This window comes from Lonchura striata, chromosome W, assembly GCF_050655825.1.
Source record: "Lonchura striata isolate lonStrDom1 chromosome W, ASM5065582v1, whole genome shotgun sequence".
In the NCBI taxonomy this organism is placed as follows: Eukaryota; Metazoa; Chordata; class Aves; order Passeriformes; family Estrildidae; genus Lonchura; species Lonchura striata.
Genome location: NC_140743.1, coordinates 5,561,113 through 5,582,793, shown reverse-complemented (window position 1 = coordinate 5,582,793; position 21,681 = coordinate 5,561,113). Strand labels below are relative to the sequence as shown.

Sequence of the window (21,681 nt, the reverse complement as noted above, 5' to 3'; positions counted from 1 at the left end):
CCTCTGAACTGCATGAGCAATCTGCAAGGTCGTATCCTCCGTTGCCTGACACTGATAGTGAATCTAGTGGTAATCCTGTGGTAATACCTGAGCTGGAGCAAAAAACTGTTGATGTTCCATCTTCTGATATATCTAGCTCTACTGCCCCATTGACTTTGCCTCTATGTCAAGTAACTGTGCTTCCTCGACAGCCTCACCAGTTTTGGGACTTTGTTAGGAAGAAGGTAGCGGAAGAAAAGAATTGGGACATAATAGAAAGATTAGGTGCCCCGAAACTACCTCAGGAGCAGAGTGCTAATGCAAATGTTACTTCTGATAACCCTACGGCTTTTCCAGTTTTTAAAGCAGTTCCTGGAACAGGGCAGAATGATAGTCATCATGTCTTTGCCTGGAGGGTTGTACAAGATCTTCAATCGAAAGTGGCTCAATTTGGTATTAATTCCTTTGAGGTAATGCAACTGATACGTGTAATTAATGCAGACATGCTTGCACCTTATGATATCATGCATCTTGCCACAATTTTATTTCAACCTGTGCAGTATGGTGTGTTTCAAGAAACCTGAAGACGAGGAGCTGAATGTACAGCTTTAACAAATATGCATCTGCCTCAACAGGACCCTCGTCATGCTGTGGGTGTTGATGCCTTATTGGGTATTGGGCCTTTTGCCAACCCAGATTTACAGGCAAGGTGGGATCCTTCAATTTTGACACAGGCTCAGCAGATAGGCATGGCTGCTTTAATTAAGACCATGGAAATGGCAGCTCCAAAGCAGATACATTACTATACAACAAGGACTGAGAGAACCATTTTTACAATTTGTGGAAAAGCTTGCTGCAGCTCTTGAAAAACAGGTAGAGGATGAATCTTCGTGACATAGATTGTGTATACAATTGGCCAAAGAAAATGCAAACCCAGATTGCAGAAAGATTATTGATACCTTACCTGGGTAACCCACATTGCCTGAAATGGTTACTGCTTGCTCAAAGGTTGGTTCAGTAGAGCATAAAATGGCAGCTCTTGCTGAAGTTCTAAGGCCCCCATCAAAATGCTATAACTGTGGGTGGCAAGGGCATGTACAGGCACAGTGCAATGCCCAGAAAATAACATCTAAGACAAGTGCAAGCAACAATGTTAAATGCAATCGTTGTGCAAAAGTTGGCCACCATGCTAAACAATGTAGGAGTAAATATCATGCTAATGGTCAGCTGTTGCAGGGAAATGGGAAGAAGAACGCAAAGGGGCGCGTGGGGAGACAAATACCCCGACAACAACAACAATTGCGGGCCTTCCCGGCCTGCAAAGCTACCCATTTGCGAACAGTACTCAGCAGCAACAAGTGGGTCTGCAGGAACTGATATACCCACCGTGGACACAGTAACTATTTTGACAAAAGAAATATACAAAGTGCCCCTTGATGCTTATGGTCCAATAGGATGGGGTACTGTAGTAGATAGGGACAGGCAATCAGAAGATCTCAGGATGTGACGGAAAGAAAGACCCCTTCTCCCTCTCCTCCTGAAGCACGTTATCCATTACCCCAAAAAATGTAACCACACCTAACCCAGTAGTTTTCCACTCCTGACTAACCCTAGAGACCCTACCAAACCCCCCTGACATAGCAAAGTCCCCCAAGACTATTTAAACCCATGAGATAAGATAATAAACGCTTACGACCATCCACCACACTGGTGTCAGTGTGTGTTGTTAGCCCGAGTAGCCCAGGTGAAGCCGAGCTGCCGTGCTGTTCCTTGCAACCAGGTCGCCTTGCCTTCCCTGCAGGCAACATATCTGGTGCTGAAACCCAGGAAAGATTCGCTCGGGTAGTGGGTGTCGCCTGGACAAGAACAGTGGTCAGAGCGGTAAAACCGTGTTCTCGGCGAGGGAGACGTCCCAGGACCCGCGATCATCATAGACGCCATCGCCAGGGTCGTAAGTACGATTCATAAGCAATGGGGTATTGAATGTAGGCTCAAAGACTTTTATCTTGCCATAGCAAGGCTGCTTGAGCTTGGGGCAATTGAACGCCCCGTGGATTTTTTGCATACGGAGATATGGGAGAAATGCATAGCCACGCTGGCCGAGGACACGAAATCCTCAGGCAGTGGCAGAAGCCTTAAGGCGTGGGGCAGAGTCGAGAAAGCCCTACGCAAAGCAATAGAAGAGCAGAAGACATGTAGCGCGGCACACACGTGTTTATTAGTTACACCCAAGCTAGGGGTAGGAGCGGGGATGCAAACTGCCCCTGAGGGCGATCCGCCCGGGAGCAGAGATCCAGGGGGGCCTGGCACGTCACCCCCCTCCCCGGGCCAAAGCCCAAACCCCCCTGCGGAACCTTCCCAAAAATCCGCGGTTTCCCCATCCGTCCCGCCGCCACCGATCAGCGACCCGTTGTCGGAGGTGCAGCAGAGCGCAGAGTTCTTTTAGCAGGGGCTGGCAAGGGAAGCCAGAGACGCAGAAACCGCGGCTCGGGAAAAAATCCTAACCACGCAGCCACCCTACTCCGTTGAAAATGGTGCTGGCAGCCAAAGAGAGAGGCGGGGCGCGGGCGGTCTCAGCGCGAAAAGCCCGGAGGCGCGGGGTATTATGAATGCGCGTATGTGGGAGAAAGAGGAGGAGAGCGGCAGAGGGCACAGAGCCAATCAGCAGCCGTGCCGGATGCTGCTACCATTTAAGGGAGAAACCTCCCCCTGCAGTAGGCAGGGCAAGCCAGGGGGGCGGGAGCGTTCCCAGCCCCGCGGGGAGGAGCGAGCTTGGAGCCAGACAAAAAGGCATCGAGCCCCGGAAGTGCGCTGGCATTCGACTTCTGACTCTGAGTCCAACAGCAGCTCCGGCAGCTCGGAAGAGCTGACGGAAGCCAGCTGAGACTCTGAAACTCAGGAAACGAAGCCAACGTGATTTAAAACAAAACCAAATAAAGCTTTAAGCTGCACCGAAAAGCAGCCACAATACGAACCAGCCCAGTTTACCGACTGAGGAAAAATAAACATAGCCTGTGCTGAATGGTCCCCAGCGGCTACCATACAAGCCTTCCCAGTGAAGATCACCGGCCCAGAAGGGAAACAACAAAGAGTATATACCCCGGTAAACCCAAAAGATATACAGTCAATTGTCAAAGCCACTGCAGAAAAAGGAATCAATTCGGCCATAGTCTCCACTTTAATCAATTGTCTTTTTAATAATGATGACCCACTTCCCTTTGATATCGAGCTAATAGGTCGCATGATACTTGATGGTGCAAGAATAATTGTGTTTAGACAGGAATGGGAGGATAATTTTACAAAGCTATTAGCCCAAGCATCTAGCGCAAGGCAACCACTGCGTGGATCGAGTTTATCCAAGCTTATAAGAAAGCACGATGATATGATCACGCCTCAGCAACAAGCCACGCAGATGCGGGCTGAGGAAGTCAGGGCGACCACTAGGGCTGCTAGGGAGGCTATTGGTGCAGCCTCTCAGGTGGTGGCCAAGACGTTGCCATGGTCCACGGTGAGGCAGGCAGAGAGCGAAAACTTCACGCAGTTCATAGATCACCTGCAGGTGGTGATAGACTCCTCTACCCTGCCAGCGGAGGCAAAGGGCCCCGTGGTAGCTGATGGCTTGCGCCAGCAGTGCAACTCTGTCACCAAGGATATCTTACGTTCCCTGCCAGCTGGAGCCAGCCTGGCTGACATGATCAGACATGTAGTAAGGGAAGAGCACCTGACACCCATTCAAGCAGCCATCCACACCATGACCAGTGCCATGGCATGTTTCAAGTGTGCTGAGGCAGGTCACATCGCAGTGAGCTGCCCCCAGATGGCACAGCAGCCCGCGGTGCCTCCACCCCAAGAACGCCCGAGAGGAGCCTGTTGGGGCTACAGGAGGAAGGGGCACCTCGCTAAGGAATGCAGGTCCTGGCCCCAGGGAAACGGGAAAGAGAGGGGGCGTGCGGGCCACACTCAGCCTCCTCCCGCCGCGAATGCAAGGCAGCCCATCTATGCCAACCCCCAGTGGGGCGGGGAGCCCTTATACCCCATACCCCCACGGGAGGCAGCCAGCTTCATACCCCCGCCAGCGACACAATTGCAAAATTTCGCAACACAGCCTGCAGTACCTTTGTACCCATTACCACCGCAAGCAGCGCCTGTACCGCAGGGCCAGCAGGAGACGCCCCAGAGCGGGACCCCTTGGTGGCCCTGGCCATGAAAATAGGGAAGGCGCCCCCAAAGGTGTGGGGGACATGCCGCCTTTATGGCAGTCAGGACCCCCATGTCATAGGGCTTCAGTTTTGGGCAGACACAGGAGCAGACTGCTCGATTTTTCCCCATGCACTGTGGCCCCGACACTGGCAATGCAAAGAAGTCCCCCCAGTGAACGGAGTGGGAAGGCCATCCTGAGCCCGGAAAAGCACCCAATTAGTAGCTATAACGCTTCATCCAAAAAAGGTACCAGAACAAACAGTAGCAATCCAGCCCTACATTTTGCAAAACTCTCCACCCCTGATAGAAAGAGACGTCCTTGCTATGTTAGGAGTCAAGATTACAAATTTATAATGAGGGCAACTGCCGTACACCCACTGCTGCCAATCAAACTGACTTGGAAATCACCAGACCCCATATGGGTCGAGCAGCGGCCCCTGTCAAAGCCTCGAATGGCAGCCTTGCTGGAACTGGTCGACCGCGAGCTGCAAAAAGGTCACATAGAACTCTCTACCAGCCCGTGGAACACCCCCGTATTTGTAATCCCCAAGAAATCTGAAAAAGGTTATCATCTCATTCACGACCTGAGGGAATTGAACAAGCCAATCCAGCCCATGGGTCCAGTTCAGACACTGCTGCCCACAAACTCAGCCATCCCTGAAGGGCAGCCATGCGCGGTGCAGGACATCAAAAACTGTTTCTTTTCGATACCCCTGCATGCTGAAGACAAAAAACGATTTGCCTTTTCCGTCGTGTTCCCTAACGGCGAGCGACCTAACCTCCGCTTCCAATGGAAGGTGCTACCACAAGGTCTTGTGTACAGCCTGACCATATGCCAGATCACCGTGGACAGAGCACTGATGCCAGTCCGACACTCCCACCCCGCTGCAACCATCATGCAGTACATGGGCGACATCCTCGTCGCTGCACCATCAGCAAGCCAAGTGGATCACCTAGTGTCCACCATCACGGAAACTCTCCAGGCCAACGGCTTTGAGATCGCGAACACGAAGATCAAGAGAGGACCATGCGTGACCTTCCTAGGAGTGGGGATCACAAATTCCTACGTGACCCCACCCAGGGTGAAGGTCCAACGAGACATCAAGACACTCCATGACATGCAGCTCCTTGTGGGATCTCTGCAATGGCTCCGCAACATCATCCTAGTTCCTCCAGAGGTCATGGACCCCTTGTATGACCTCCTGAAAGGAAAACACCCCTGAGACCCCAAGGAACTGACGCCACAAGCAACAGACTCTCTCGACTTTATCAAACGTCAGATGTCCACTGGCACGCTTGTCAGGTGGAACCCAAGCATACCTCTATATTTATACGTCCACTTCACACAGAAAGGAGGAGTGGGAGCACTGGCCCAAGGACCTTCTGAAAAATCCCAGCCGATCCAATGGGTGGTCCTCGGAAGACCAACTCGTGCATTTTCACCAGGAATTGAATGCGTTGCTAACCTCATCATGAAAGGCAGAAAACTCGCCCTGAGACACCTGGGGACCGAGCCGGCAAGGATCCATCTCCCCTTCCGCAAGCGACCGACCATGGAGTCAACCACGATATCAGAGCATCTGGCCCTTGCTCTCACTGGCTTCGGAGGAGAAATCTCCTACGCCACCAAACCACCTTAGACCCAGCTACTGACCATTGTTGACATAGACGTGCCACCAAAGGTCATAGACCGACCACAGCCAGGACCGACGGTCTTCACAGATGCCTCCTCCACAACTTCTACTGCAGCAGCGGTGTGACAGGCAGGAGAAACATGGCATTGCGTCAAAACATGTGACCCCACACTGTCAGTGCAACAACTGGAAGCAGCAGCAGTGGTCTTGGCGTGCGGACTCTTCCAAGATGAACACCTCAACATCGTAACAGACTCTATATTCGTGGAAAAGCTTTGCCTAGCCATGTCGAGACCAGGTGTGTCAACATCTACAGCGGCCTCAATGCTTGAAGAGGCACTCTCCTCACGACAGGGCACCGTGTCTGTCATTCACATCAACAGCCACAACCCAGTCAAGGGCTTCTTCCAGACTGGCAATGACAAAGCAGATGCCGCAGCGAAGGGTGTGTGGACATTGCAAAAAGCCCATCAACTGCATGAGTCACTCCACATCGGAGCCAAAGCACTGGCAAAGAGATGCGGGATATCGACAGCAGACGCGAGACATGTGGTAGCCACTTGCCCTCACTGCCAGAAGTCACCCCTATGGACCGGTGGGGTCAACCCGAGAGGTCTCAAGGCCTCAGAAATCTAGCAGTCGGACTTCACTTTCTGTGAACTGCTGAAGCCCCGAGCATGGCTTGCAGTGACAGTAGACACTTACAGCGGAGTGATCATGGCAACACAGCACCTCAAATCCAACTCTAAAGCCACAATCCAGCACTGGCTGACAGTTATGGCATGGCTTGGTATCCCCAAGCAAATTAAAACTGACAATGCTTCCAATTTTATCTCCAAATCAGTGCAGGAATTTGCCTCGGTGTGGGGCATCACCTTAGTACAGGGGATCCCATATAACATCACCGGACAGGCCATTGTTAAGCGAGCAAATCAGACCCTAAAAGCCAAGTTAGAAATATTAGCAAAGGCAGAGGGCTTTGCCAATTCCATTCCCTCAGGAGACCAAACGCGCATGCTGGCAACCGCGTTGCTAGCACTGAACCAATTCCCATGGGGAGATGAGACAAACAGTCCCGTTCTAAAGCACTGGGCCACCCAGACACTAGAGGAGGGCCCGCAGGTCATGATCAAAAACAAGCTAGGCGAATGGGAACGGGGCTAGAGACTGGTGCTTAAGGGACGAGGGTACGCGGCAGTCAAAAAAGAGGGCAGAATCAGGTAGTGTCCACTCAGGTCAATCAAACCTGACCTTCAGAATGAAACTAATGAAAAACTGTGAGTTTCTGTTTGCAGGACATGCTCGTGGACCGTCCCCATGACGCGTACACCCCTGTTCCAGAGGGAGATGACGAACCACCAAGCCGCCAGACAAAACCCAAGAGTCCCACACCGGTGAAACCCAGACATGCACAGTGTCTTTGTGTGCTTTTGCTGTTGGGGTTTGTGGCCCGGGGGCAAGCCGACCCAGGCCACTACCCTCATCAGCCATTCGGGTGGGTCATGCAACATCTTTCGAGTGACAAGGTGTTCAAAGAGGTCACCACAGCGAACACAATCAGTCTCAAAAGCCTTCGAAACTCACCTTGCGAGAATTACTCAGGTTTACCAAACCCCTTTTTCCTTACCAAGTTACAAGTTTGTACCTCACTCCAGTGCCTATATCTACGACTACCTCATTTTATTTATGAAAAGGAGGGGGGAGATGTAGTAGATAGGGACAGGCAAACGGAAGATTTCGGGATGTGACGGAAAGAAAGACCTCCTTCCCCCTCTCCTCCTGAAGCACGTTTTCTATTACCCCAAAGAATGTAACCATACCTAACCCAGTAGTTTTCCACTCCTGACTAACCCTAGAGACCCTACCAAACCCCCCTGACGTAGCAAAGTCCCCCAAGACTATTTAAACCCATGAGATAAGATAATAAACGCTTTTGACCGTCCACCACACTGTTGTTAGTGTGTGTTGTTAGCCTGAGTAGCCCAGGTGAAGCCGGGCTGCCGTGCTGTTCCTTGCAACCAGGTCGCCTTGCCTTCCCTGAAAGCAACAGGATCGAGTGCATTTTTGATGGGGAGATCAAGTACTACACTTAAAGGTATTCATGTGCATTTAGGACTTATTGATGCTAATTATTTAGGACAGATTCATGCTATGGTATCAATTGATGACCCCCCTGTCACTATTCAGAAAGGAACTTGTATTGATCAACTTGTACCTTTTGTGAGTTCTGTTCCCAATACAGTGGACCGAAGTCGAGGTACAGGAAGTTTTGGATCAACAGGACTACCTCAAGTGTTCTGGACTGAGAAAGTGATGGAAAACTGTCCAGAAAAGACACACATCCTCACTGCCAGTGGATACCACCCAGGAACCATATTGGTAACAGGTTTGACTGACACCGGAGCAGATGTTACAATACTTTCGTGACTTTGTTGGCCTCAGTCGTGGCCTCTCACTCATGCAAGTTTTGGACTCATGGGGTTGGGTGCTGCTACAACAGGTGGCTTGTCAGCCATTGTAATTAATGTGAAACATCCTGATGGCCAACAAGCTAACATCAGACCCTATGTTGCCAAGGCTCCTCAAAATTTGTGGGGACGAGATTGCTTATCTCAATGGGGCATCAGGATTATGACAGATTTTTAATAGGGGCCACTGTGATGCAGGGCGAACGTCCAGTCATAGCCTTGACATGGTTGACAGATAGACCTGTCTGGGTTGATCAGTGGTCCCTTACTATTGAAAAGCTCACTGCCCTGCAAGAATTAGTCATGGAACAATTGCAAGCAGGACATATTGAAGAATCTTTTAGCCCCTGGAATACCCCTGTTTTTGTAATAAAAAAGAAATTGGGGAAATGGAGACTTTTACATGATTTATGACAGATAAATGCTGTAATGGCAACAATGGGAGCTTTACAACCAGGCCTCCCTACACCTGCAATGATTCCACAGGACTGGCAAATAGTTGTCATTGATCTGAAAGATTGTTTCTTTACTATTCCATTGGCTGAGCAAGATAAAGAAAAATTTGCATTTACTGTGCCTTCCACGAATCATGTTCAACCCAATAAAAGATATCAGTGGAAAGTACTCCCCCAAGGCATGAAAAACTCGCCAACTATTTGTCAATGGTTCGTGGTACAGGCCTTGTCAAAAGTGCGGGAGCAATTTAATAACTGTTACTGTTATCACTATATGGATGATATCTTGTTGGCATCTAACAACAAACAACAGTTATCAGCTCTTAAAGAATGTGCTGTGACAAATTTGAAAGCCTTTGGTCTGATTATTGCCCCAGAGAAAGTGCAGGAGCACATGCCTTGGAAATATCTAGGTATGTTGGTGACTAAAACTCAAGTTATGCCTCCACCTGTAAAATTGGATATTGATGTTAAAACTGTTACTGATGTACAGAAATTGGTTGGTGCAATAGGTTGGATTCGATCATATTTAGGCATAACTAATTATCGGAGGCAACCATTGTTTGATTTGCTATCAGGGATCACTTCCTCTACTGATGAGAGGCAATTGACTCCGGCAGCAAAGAGGACTTTAGAAGAAATTGAATTAGCTTTAGCACACAAATTTGTTAACAGAATAGATACCTCTGTTGATGTCCAAATGTTTATTTTGAAGGACCATGAAATACCCTGCGGAATACTGTTTCAATGGAATGATAATTGGGAAGACCAACTGCATATTTTGGAATGGATATTTTTATCTTTCAGATCTCGGAAAACAGCTCCAGGACTTTATGAGCTTTTTGCAGATATTATCATCAAAGGTCGCAGACGTTGTCATGAGATTCTGGGATACGACCCTGTGACCATTGTGATACCTGTACAACAGTGGTATTTTGAATGGTACTTTCAAAATAATCATGAGTTGCAATCTGCCTTATCTGGTTTTACAGGCCAAATGAAATACCATTTGCCTTCTCATCCTGTTTTAAAACTGACCAAGGAGATTCCTTTTGAAGGGAAGCAAATTTGTTCTCCTGTTCCAGTGGATGGTATAACAGTTTTTACAGATGGATCAGGGAGAACTGGAAAAGCAGCTGTGGCCTGGAGAAAGGATGATCACTGGGACTATGAGACAATGATTCAACAAGGATCTCCTCAACTGGTTGAACTTTGTACTGTTCTTTTGGCTTTTTCTTTATTTTCTGATTCTGTAAATGTAGTTACTGATTCCATTTATGTTGCTAATTTAGTTAAACATCTAGATCAAGCAGTGTTGTACAATGTTCAAGAGAAACCCTTATTTACCATGTTAGTGAAGTTATGGACAGTTATTTGTGCTCGAAAACATCCTTATTTTATTATGCATATTTGTAGCCACACATCATTACCTGGATTTTTTGTTGAAGGTAATGCTTATGTAGATTCCCTAGTAGCTGCTGCTGCAATCAAAACTGTACCTAATGTGTTGCAGCAGGCAGTTTTGTCTCATCAATTTTTTCATCAGAGTGCTCAAGCTTTACAGCAGCAATTTAAATTGTCTCCTGGTGAAGCAAAATCAATCCTTTCTTCTTGCCCTGACTGTCACATGACTCATGTTTCTCAGTATTATGGTACCAACCCTAGGGGTTTATCTGCTTTAGAGGAATGGCAAACAGATGTGACAAAAATGCTGGAATTTGGTCACTTTAAGCATGTTCATGTTACAGTAGATACCTTTTCTCATGCCATGGTTGCTTCAGCACTCACAGGAGAAAAATCTCGTGATGCTATTCATCATTTTTATCATGCCTTTTCTATCCTAGGTGTTCCATGTCATATAAAAACAGATAATGGCCCAGCAGATGCTTCGCAGAAAACGCAAGCATTCTTTCGTGCTTGGGGCATTGAGCATTCAACAGGTATTCCACATGTTCCCACGGGCCAAGTGATCATCGAAAGGGCTCATGGTCGTCTTAAACGTCAGGTTCAAAAACAAAAAGGGGGAATGCAACAGGAGTCACCTCAAGTGAAATTAGATAAAGCTGTTTATGTGTTAAATTTTTTGCGTCCCCATCCTGACTCACAGTTATCTCAAATTTTTTACCATTTTTCCTCTTTGAATTCTAAGCAACCAGATTTTCATAGAAATGTTAAGGTATGGGTTAAGGATCTAATTACTGGTATGTGGTCTGGTCCAGTGGAACTAATAACCTGGGGGAGAGGTTATGCTTGTGCTTTGACAGATAATGGTCCTCGATGGGTTCCTGCTCGCTGTATTAAACCTTATCTGGAACGTGCAGGAAGGAATAGAATGGATGGTTCCACAGCCAAAGGAGAACATATGGATGACACTGGTTAAGGCCGTATATCAGGACATGTATCTTATCAGTCTTTGTGTGCTTTCACAGTAACTAGAGGATGTGGGTTTGGTTTGAACTTATTAGGATAACACTTTAGATGGTTATAGTTTAGAGATATAATTTGAGAGAGTAGAGTAGTTAAACTTAAAAGCACTTATAGATGGATGAAGGACAGGAATGATTGTGTAAAGAATGGGAATGTTAATTTTGTTGAAGGTTGTAATTGTTGTTTGTGTTTCCCGTTTGCTTGAATTTTTGCAAAGGGCCCTGCAAAAATCCATAGCAGCTGTATTTACAGGTCAAAAACAAAAAGGGGGAATTGTGGAAGGGACTAACAGTGGGCCTGTTAGCTAAAGAAGCTGAGAAGAAGCTGAGAAGCAAGAAGAAGCTGATAAGCAGCTTTCTCCAAGGCTGTCACCAAGGAGACCGAGAGAAGAGAGGAATTGAAGAAAGATAAGGAGAGAACTTTGCAGCTGGATGAAGTATTTTTAGAAAGTTAGCTGAAGTCACTGTTACTTTTCACCAATGGTGTTATGTTGAATTATTGTGGCCAATAGTTAAGGTAGAAGAAGGATAAACAATTAGAAAGTGTATAAAAGGTCAGCCATCTTCGAGAATAAACAGTTGCCATCTGAAACTGCTTACTGTCTATACTTTGTGTCATGATCGCCTCAACAGCGACAAGTGTATCCCTGTCAAGGAGCTATGTCACCAGGTCAAGGAATTATGTGAGGAAGCAAGCAGACTGCACAGCATTCATGAAGATGAGAAAGAGATAGGATATTATCAGAGACCCTACAGACTCAGAAGTTTCAGCCCCCCTCTACATCAGAGATACACGCAAGCTCTGCACCATGTCTCAAGAAATCCAAAGTCAAAAGAATGCTGGAAACTAACCACTCTGTACAAGGAAGAATTCTCTTTTTCCTCCTGAAGACTTGCTATTAACAAGCAGGTTTAGTACCCTCCAAGCCAAGGAGCTGGGTAAGGATTCAAGCAAAGCAGTAATATATATTAGTTTTGAGATCTTGCAGGAAAAAAGAAGCTTGGGAAGTAGCTTAAAAGAAGCCGTTTGTCAGAGTCCAGAGCAAAGGACTACAAGCCTACTTAGGTATGGCCGGATGGTGTCAGTTATGGATTGACAGTTATGGGGTACTGGCAAAACCCTTGTATGATCCTCCACCAAAAAATACTTGGTATGGACTCCTGAGAGTCAGAGGGTCTTTGAAGCCCTAAAAGAACCTTAATGACAATGCCTGCACTGTGACTCTTACATTTGAACCAAACCATTTGAGTTATTTGGGCATGAAAAGATGCACCTGGCACTAGGGGGACTGGTGCAGCATTTGGGGTCATGGAAGCAGCCTGTCCAAACAATTGGAATAAAAAGGAAGACATTGGCTATCTCTAGCAGGATGCTGAAATACCAGCAGGACATTGTTGAGCTGCTTAAGGTAACCATTGCTTTGAACTCAGCCATGTTTCTCCAGGCTTCAGAAGAAGCCCAGAGACCTTTGTACCATGACTACCTGGTAACCAATGACCAAGTGTGTTGTGGCAGACTGGATCTCAAGAGCAATCCCATCCAGGACCAGGAACTGCACCTATACACCAGTGGGAGTAGCATGGTACAAAACAGAAAATGGGCAGCTGGGTATGCAGTGGGAACCTCGACCCAGACAATAGAAGCCCAGGCTTTACCTTTTAACACATCAGCACAAAAAGCAGAAGTAATGACTTTACAATGAGTGCTAGAAATCACTGAAAGACTAAACAGATGGACTGATTTAAAATATGTTTTTGAAATAATACACACCCATGAAACCATATGCAAGGAAAGGGGATTGTTATCGGCACAGAGGTCTCCTATTAAGTACAAAGAAGAAATTAGTCAACTACTACAGAGTGTGCAAAACTCAGAAAAAGTGGCCATGGTTGCCCTTGTAAAACCCATCAGTTTGGAGACTCCCCATTTAATACAGGGAATCAATTAGCTGACAAAACAACTCAAGAGGTTGCTGAAAAAGGTATCCTTGCACTAATACCTAGCAAAAAGTTGAATGTCTGGGAACAAAAACCAAATTATAGTAATGAGGACAGGCAGTTAGCTCCATCATTAGAAGCTATGGGAAATCCCAGCAGGTGATTGGTAACCTCATGTGGGCAGGTAACTGTACCTCCACAATTAATGTATAAGATAACAGAACTAAAACATCAGGAAACACATTAGGAAATAGAGAATATGGTAACTAGTTTATCAAGGAACATAGTTAGAACAAAGATGACAGAAAATAATAATTAGTTGTTGAAAAATGTTTGATTTGTTTTGCAAAATAATCCCAAGAAAGGAAAAAGGCCACCGCCAGGATAGAAAAACAGGGGAATTCACTAGGTGATAATTGGCAAATTGATTTTGAAGAAGTGCCCAGGCAGAATGGGGACTGGTACATTTTAGTACTGGTAGATACTTCTTCTGGATGGCCAAAAGCTTTCCCATGTTGCACCAACAAGGCAAGGGAAGTCTCAAAAATTTTACTGAAATTAATATTTAATAGCACTGGAACTAACTCTTTAATTCTTAAAAGGTACAACACTGTCAAGAGATCATTTGGGCTAGACTTGCCTGTACATCCTTTCTGACCAGGAGATACAGTGTGCATCAGAACATTGAATTTTGAACCAATCCAGTAGAAGTGGAAGGGACCATATCAAGTCCTCCTGGTAACCTACACTGCACTCAAGGTAAAAGGAATCAAACCCTGGCTTCATCACATGTGGGTAAAACCAGCAACCACATGTTAAACATAGCAGAAACAAGACTGACTAACACCTTGGAGGTTTTTCATCTAAATCCTATAGTTTCAGGTATAGAATATTATTTTCTAGGGGGATACTATTTATTGGACCTAGATGAAGATGATAAATAATTGTATAGTTATAATAATAATAATAGAAACTATGATCTTGAATTCTTGGAAGGGGAATATGGTCCTAAAGTCAGATTACAGAATGTAACTTCTATAACAGCTTGTTTACCAGTACCGACCTCTGCAGAAAATCCAGTTCCATGGGGAACTTTAGTCAGCAATTTGACAAAAATCTGGGAACACATGTGAGAAGGACACGAAAACTATAGTGGGATGGATATAAAAATCCATCTTTACTCCTCAAACATTTACCTTTGGGAACAGACTAGCTATACACAATTTGACTCTGCAAATGGAAGCTTTAGCAAATACAACTCAATTGGGGTTTGCTGAAATAAATGACCAATTGCAAGGCACAACTAAAATGACCTTACAAAACAGAGTGGCTTTAGATCTATTGCTACTACATGAACATGGAGTATGTGGATACTTGAATTTAAACAAGAATATTTGTTGCATGCACATTCTGAATGTGACTGCTAAATTGGATGATCAGATAGAGAGGATAAAATCAGTTGCTGCATCTAGCAGAAAATTAGGGACAAAATTAGAAAGTAACTAGTTAAATAAAATATTTAAAGGACTTGCATTTTCTCTGAGTGGTTGGTTGGCTTCACTTTTGCAAAGCATAATTGTGATCATAGTAATAATTATGATTAGTATGTTTGCTTTAATCTGCATAAAAACCATGATTGCTAATGCAATGCAAGGAACTTATATGATGTTATTAAAAATCAAAGTGAGGCTTATGAAGGCTTAAAAAGACAAGCTTCACAAGCCTCAAAGGGGGGAGTGTTGCCAGATGAAAAATTGTCTACACCTGGTGAGCTAACACAATGCTCGTTCTCCAAAACCCACTGGCCTATGGAACTGTACAATGCCCATTGTGTAAGAAGAACTGGAAGTTCACCAGTCACAGTGCCCTGCCAACTTGACCAGGTCAGGTATTACATTGGGGTCCTCAATCACTAGCAACCGCCAAAGAGACCCCCAGGACAAAAGAAAACATGTGTAAAGGGGAGGGAAAATATGTTAATGATTTCAGGAAAATTATTATCATATGTATGTTTATTCTGGGACAATCAATGAATATGTATGTAAAATACAGTATATAAACAGAAACTTTCCTGTACTCACTGTGCTCAACTTTAGAAGGAGCTATCCCCTCATGCATCCGGCCAAATAAAGAATGCCTGCTTCTTAATGCTACATTGGTGTTAAGGAGTTTTTTATTGTACCAAATTTTTGGTAACAGAATGATGTGCTGCTTGACCTCATACTAACAAACAGGGAAGGCCTTTTTGAAGATGTAAAGGTTGGGGGCAGCCTTGACTGTAGTGACCATGAGATTGATGAGTTCAGTATCATGCAAGGAAGAAGCAGGACAGCAAGTAAGATTGTAACCATGGACTCCAGGAAAGATAACTTTAGCCTCTTCAGGGATCTTCTTGGAAGAATCCCATGGGAATAAGTCCTGCAGGGAAGAGAAGTCCAAGAGATTTGGTCAATATCCTCCCGGCTCAAGAATGGTACATCCCAATGAGCAAGAAATCAGGCAAAGGGGACCCAAGCAAAAGCAGGAAACACAGGAGATGGAAGCAGGGTCAGGCCACTTGGACTGAATATAAAGAAGTTGTCAGAGTAAGTAGAAATGAGACAAGGAAGGCCAAGGCCCATCTGGAATTAAATCTGTCCAAGGATGTCAAGGATAACAAGAAGGGCTTCTTCCAATACATCAGTAACAAAAGGAAAACTAAGGATAATGTGAGATCATTAGTAAATGGAGAGGGGATCCTGGTGACAGAAAATGCAGAGAAGGCAAAGTTACTGAACATCTTGTTTGCATCAGTCTTCACTGACAAGACCAGCCCTCAGGGATCTCTGACCCAGGAGACCAGGGTAAAGGAATGTTGGAAGAAAGACCTTCCCTTGGTCAAGGAGAGTTGGGTCAGAGAACACCTAAACAAACTTGATATCCACAAGTCAATGGGCCCTGATGGGATGCATCCACGAGTGCTGAGAGAGCTGATGGACACCAGGGAGAGGCTGCTCACAATCATCTTTGAAAGGTTATGGCGATCAGGAGAAGTGCCTGAGGACTGGAAGAAAGCAAATGTCACCCCAGTCTTCACAAAGGGCAAGCAAGAAGACCCAGGGAGCTACCAGCCAGTCAGGCTCACCTCAATCCCTGGAAAGGCAATGGAGTTCCTCATTCTGGAGGCCATCTCTATCCACATGGATGACAAAATGATCAGGAGTAGTCAGCATGTATTCACCAAAAGGAAATCATGCTTGATCAACCTGATTGCCTTCTATGATGAAACAACTACATGGATGAATGAGGAGAGAGCAATGGATATTGTCTACCTTGACTTCAGCAAGGCTTTCGGCACTGCTTCTCACAACATCCTCATAGGCAAACTCAGGAAGTGTAGACTGAATGAGTGGACAGAGGTGCATTGAGAACTGGCTGAATGACAGATTCCAGAGGGTTGTAATCAGTGGCACAGGGTCTAGTTGGAGGCCTGTCACTAGTGGTATCCCCCAAGGTTCAATACTGGGCCCAGTATTGTTTAACTTGTTCACCAATAACTTGGATGAAGGGGTAGATGCCTCCTTAGCAAGTTCACTGACAACACAAAGCTGGGAGGAGTGGCCAATAGCCCAGAGTGCTGTGCAGGCATTCAGAAGGACATCGACAGGTTGGAGAGATGGGCAGAGAAGAACTGTCTGAAAATCAACAAAGGCAAATGCAGGGGCCTGCACCTGGGGAAGAATAACCTCAGGCACCGGTACAGGCTGGGGGTGACCTGCTGGAAAGCAGCTCTGCAGAAAAGGACCTGGGGGTCCTAGTGGACAACAAGCTGTCCATGAGCCAGCAGTGCCCTTGTGGCCAAGAAGGCAAATGGGATCCTGGGGTGCATTAAGAAGAGCATTGCCAGCAGGTCAAGGGAGGCGGTCCTGCCTCTCTACTCAGCCCTGGTGAGGCACATCTGGAGTGCTGAGTCCCATTCTGGGCTCCTCAGTACAAGAGACATGGAGCTCCTGAAGCGGGTCCAGTGGAGGGTGACAAAGACGATTAAGGGACTGGAGCATCTCTCTTATGAGGGAAGGCTGAAGGAGCTGGGCCTGTTCAGCCTTAAGAAGAGACAACTGAGAGAGGCCCTCATCAATGTGTATCTGTATCTGAAGAGAGGATCATCAAGAGGATGAACCAGGCTCTTCTCGGTGGTGCCAAGCAATAGGATGAGAAGCAACGGGCAGAAACTGATGCACAGGAAGTTCCACCTGAACATGAGGAAGAACTTCTTTACTGTGTGGGTGACTGAGAACTGGAACAGATTTCCCAGAGAGGTTGTGGAGTATCCCTCACTGGTGGTATTCAAGAACTGTCAGGATGCAATTCTGTGCCATGTGCTCTGGGATAATCCTGCTTGAGCAGGGGGGTTGGACCAGATGATCCACTGCAGTCTCTTCCAACCTCAACCATTCTGTGACTTTGCCCCCCTGCTCTACTCTTCTGAGACCCCACCTGGAGTAGTGCATCCAGTTCTAGGGCCCTCAAAATAAGGATGTAGACCTGCTGACGTAAACACAGCAGGGAGTTGATCAGAGGGCTGAAGTACCTCTCCTATGAAGACAGGCTGAGAGAGCTGGGGCTGTTCAGCCTGGAAAAGGCTCTGGGGAGATCTTAGAGCAGCCTTCCTGTACCTAAAGGGTGCCTACAAGAAAGCCAGAGTGGGACATTTTACAAGTACATGTAGTGATAAGACAAAGGGGAATGGCTTCAAACCAAAGGAGGGTAGATTTAGACTGGATATTGGGAAAAAATTCTTTACTGTAAGGGTGGTGAGGCACTGGCATAGGTTGCCCAGAGAAGTTGTGGATGTTCCATCCCTGGAAGTATCCAAGGCCAGGCTGGATGGGGCTCTGAGCAACCTGGTCTAGTGGAAGGTATCCCTGTCCATGTGTATTCGGTTTGCATGGCCTAGTTTTGGTAGCGGGAAGGCTACAGGGGTGGCTTCTGTGAAAACCTGCTAAAAGCTTCCCCCATGTCTGGCAGAACCAGTCCCTGGCAGCTCCAAAGATGAACGTGCCACTGGTCAAGGCTGGCCCAGTTAGAAATGGTAGTAATGCCTCCATGATAACATATTTAAGAAGAAAGAAAAGTTATTGTGCAGATGTAATTGCAGCCAGAGAAGAGTGGGGTGAGAATATGTGAGAAGAAAAACTATGGAGACATCAAGGTCAGTGGAGAAGGAGGGGGGAGGATGCTCCAGGCACCAGAGCTGAGATTCCCCTGCATCCTGTGGGTAAGAATATGGTGAAGCAGGCTGTTCCCCTGCAGCCCATGGAGATCAGTCGGGATACAGAGATCCACGACCCACAGCCTGTGGAGGACACCCATGCCAGAGCAGGTGGATGCCTAAGAAGAGGCTGTGACCCTGTGGGGGGGCCCGTGGAGAGAGGAGCCCTTGCTGGAGCAGCCTGTCCTTAGACAACTGCACCCCATGGAAGAGTGATTCAAGCTGTAGCAGTTTGAGGACTGTTGCTCATGGCATGGACTCACGTTACAGCAGTTCACATTTAGCTGTTGCTCGTGAGATGGACTCACATTGGACAAGTTCATGGAGAACTGCCTCCCATGGCGAGGGACCCCACAGTGCAGCAAAGAAACAACTCCTCTCCGTAAACAGTGGAAGAAACCACGGGTAATGGATTGACCAAAACCCCCATTCCCTGTCTCCTTGCACTGCTGGGGTAGGAGGTAGAGCTGGAAAGGAAGGAGGGGTGGGGGGAAGGTGGTTTTTTAAGGGTTAATTTTACTTCTCATTGTCCTGCTCTGATTTTGTTAGCAATAAATTAAATTCATACTCTAATTAGAGCCTATTTTGCCCACTATGGTATTTGATGAGTGATCTCCCCTAGTCCTTGTCTCAACTCATGAACCCTTTTTTAAATTTTCTCTCCTTTGGCCAGCTGCAGAGGGGAGTGAGAGAGCAGCTTTGGCAGGTGCCTGGCATTCAGCCAGGGTCAACCCACTACACCATGGCTGGGAGGTATGGAATGATCTCTGAGGTTCTTTTCAACCCAAATAATTTCGTTTTCTGGTGGGTTAAACACAAGAGTCTGCCTGCTTAGTGCCACTGGTGTTTTTAAATGGGCACTGGTTTGAAAAGCATCACAGCTAAATTGCAAAGCCTATGAACTAAGTGCCAGTTCAGATAGTTTTCCAGCACATTTAACCCCAACTTCAGTCTGCCCTGTAAAAGCAAATGAGAACAGCTAGCTCATTATCTAACCTATTTTCTCTGCCTTCCAAAGACAGTCAAGATGTCTGATGTGAGCATTTATCCTTCCAACATGATCAGAGATAGGTGATGATTTTAATGACAGAAGTTAGATTGAAAAGTAGATTCTTTTATTCTAAGACAGGCTGTTTCTACAGTGCAACTGAAAGCAGGGATGTATCAAACCCAAACCACCCCAATTCCACAGACCATTCATGACTTTGTTCCAGCTTCTCCTTTCATAGAAGGCTTCAATTACTTCTCACCTCTATCTATGCTAACACTGCTGCAAACTTTAGAGGCTCTCTGCATGAGAATCTTCATCTACTTTCTAGCATATTAAAGCCATCACATAACAGGATTCTTGGCAGCAGTACCATTGCTAGTCTCCACTTAAGAGAAGCAGAACTGCTGTTGTTCCTAGATGTAGCACAATACCCACCCAAGATGGCCCTGTATACTCAGCTCAGGAAAGCCTGATGCTGCTTCCCAGCACCTCCCTCTCCCCAGGTTCACTAAGATGGAACAGCATGATATTTTCAGTCCATTACACAAAAATACCATATAAACTTTGCATTTACCCTGGTCACAACCCAAACAGGAATGTGCAGAGGTTCTGAATTTTATTATTGTCCTGGTTCTGGCCAGGACAGGGTACTACCTCATGTCATGCAGGGGGCAGAAGGAGGGGGTCCCTTTCAGTCGGATAGCGTGAAGCAAGCAGTTGGGGATAATGTCATGTTCCGTATGGTGAGCACTCACATGTGAATCATTCACCTGTCCTGTACACTGTTATTAATACTGTTCATTTTCTTATCTCATTGCTGTTTCCAGTAAATTGTTCTTATCTCGGTCCATGATCTTTACCTTTTCTGCCTCCAATTCTCCTCTCCATCCTGCCACAGGGGAAGGGAGAGTGAGTGAGCAGCATGTGGTTTGGAGTGTTTCAATGGGAACACTAAATTGGGGGATACCATTTCTAAACCATGACAATCATTATTTTTCAAGCTGACTAGGAAAAAATCTGTTGGAAACCCTTACCTGTACAAGTTCCTGGAGTTCTCTCTTTACATCTTCTAGACCACCAATATCTTCCCAGGTAACTTGTGGCACCTCCACCACAGTCTCCCTAAGAGCAGAAGGGTTGCTCTGGCTCAGAGCCCACTGTTGTTAGAAGAAACAGCATTATATCAATTCTAATATTTTATGTTCACTTGCTTCAGATAAGCAATTAGACATTGCACACAAAAGAAAGAAGGGCACTCCTCCATTACCCTGAAGTCATCCATGGTCACAGCCAGCGAGTTCATCACTTCAGCATCGATGGTTTCATCTTCTAGGTCTATGAGATCCATCTTCTTTCTGATAGCCTGAAGAGCAGCTTCTGAGCAAAGAGCAGCCAAGTCAGCACCAACATGGCCATGGGTCTCGTTTGCCACCTGAAAGCAGAGCATTAACTATGACTCTCAGGAACACAAGCAAGCACTCTGCAAGGGCAATGCATGCTCTGGTCCCTCATTCAGAGGTTCAACAAAACTCTGAAGGACAGAAACATTAGTGCTTTGCTGCAAATTCAAGATAAGTGCTATCACATTTAGCAGCCAAAGACACTGCTGTTCTACCTCTTACTTGAGAACAAAGTTGCAGCTGGAATAGATAGTGTGCAGAAAGATAACCCTGAGGACTGCAGTTCTTCATTCAGGACAGAGATTAGATCCATCCAGTATTACTATAATGTTCAACCAGCTCTGTGAGTGCTGTTTCAGGCTTGCTTTATTTTTAAAGAGAATGCCACAGCAAACAAACACAGGACAGTGGCAAGGCACTTCCAGACTGGACTGGTACACATTTGTTTCACTTAGCCAGCGCATTCTTAACTAGCAAGTGAGGATTTTTGGTCACTGGTAATCTAGTTAGAAGGAAGCTCAGAGATCACATATTTGCTCAGTTTCACGCTGTCCTAAATGAGCAGAGGCAAGCTTTCATAATAGCATGCTACTCACCTGTTCCAGATCCACATCATCAGACAGTTTCATATTTTTTGTGTGAATCTGCAGGATCTCCAAGCGCCCAGTGGCATCTGGGATACCAATATCTACCTCTCTGTCAAAACGACCTGGAGAGTACAAGCACATATTGAGTTGCTGGTTCTGCAAACTAAGGGAGCTACAGTTGATACTTTCCTTTGACACAGGAACATGATGACAAGCCACAAACAATTTCAGAAAATGCCAGAGCTTTGAGTTTCTCTGCAGCATCAATCAGCACAGTAGCAGAGTCAGATCAAAGAAGGCAGAAAGGCTTATAGCCATTTAGGGAAAATGAGACTACTGCATTAAGTAGAGT

The 21,681-nt window shown here is 46.2% G+C and overlaps 1 protein-coding gene and 1 pseudogene across 1 annotated transcript in view; one reads left to right on the top strand and one right to left on the bottom strand.

Annotated features, from left to right (window-relative positions):
• Positions 1–21,681, bottom strand: part of LOC146763000 (transitional endoplasmic reticulum ATPase-like) — a 70,284-nt gene that overhangs the window by 30,997 nt on the left and 17,606 nt on the right. The window contains exons 10-12 of the mRNA XM_085571249.1: positions 21,339–21,451; positions 20,610–20,774; positions 20,377–20,499 (exon numbers count right to left, since the gene is read on the bottom strand). Of these exons, the coding sequence (XP_085427375.1) occupies positions 20,377–20,499; positions 20,610–20,774; positions 21,339–21,451 (401 nt within the window). The remainder of the gene's footprint in view (positions 1–20,376; positions 20,500–20,609; positions 20,775–21,338; positions 21,452–21,681) is intronic.
• Positions 453–1,356, top strand: LOC146763001 (endogenous retrovirus group K member 8 Gag polyprotein-like; annotated as a pseudogene).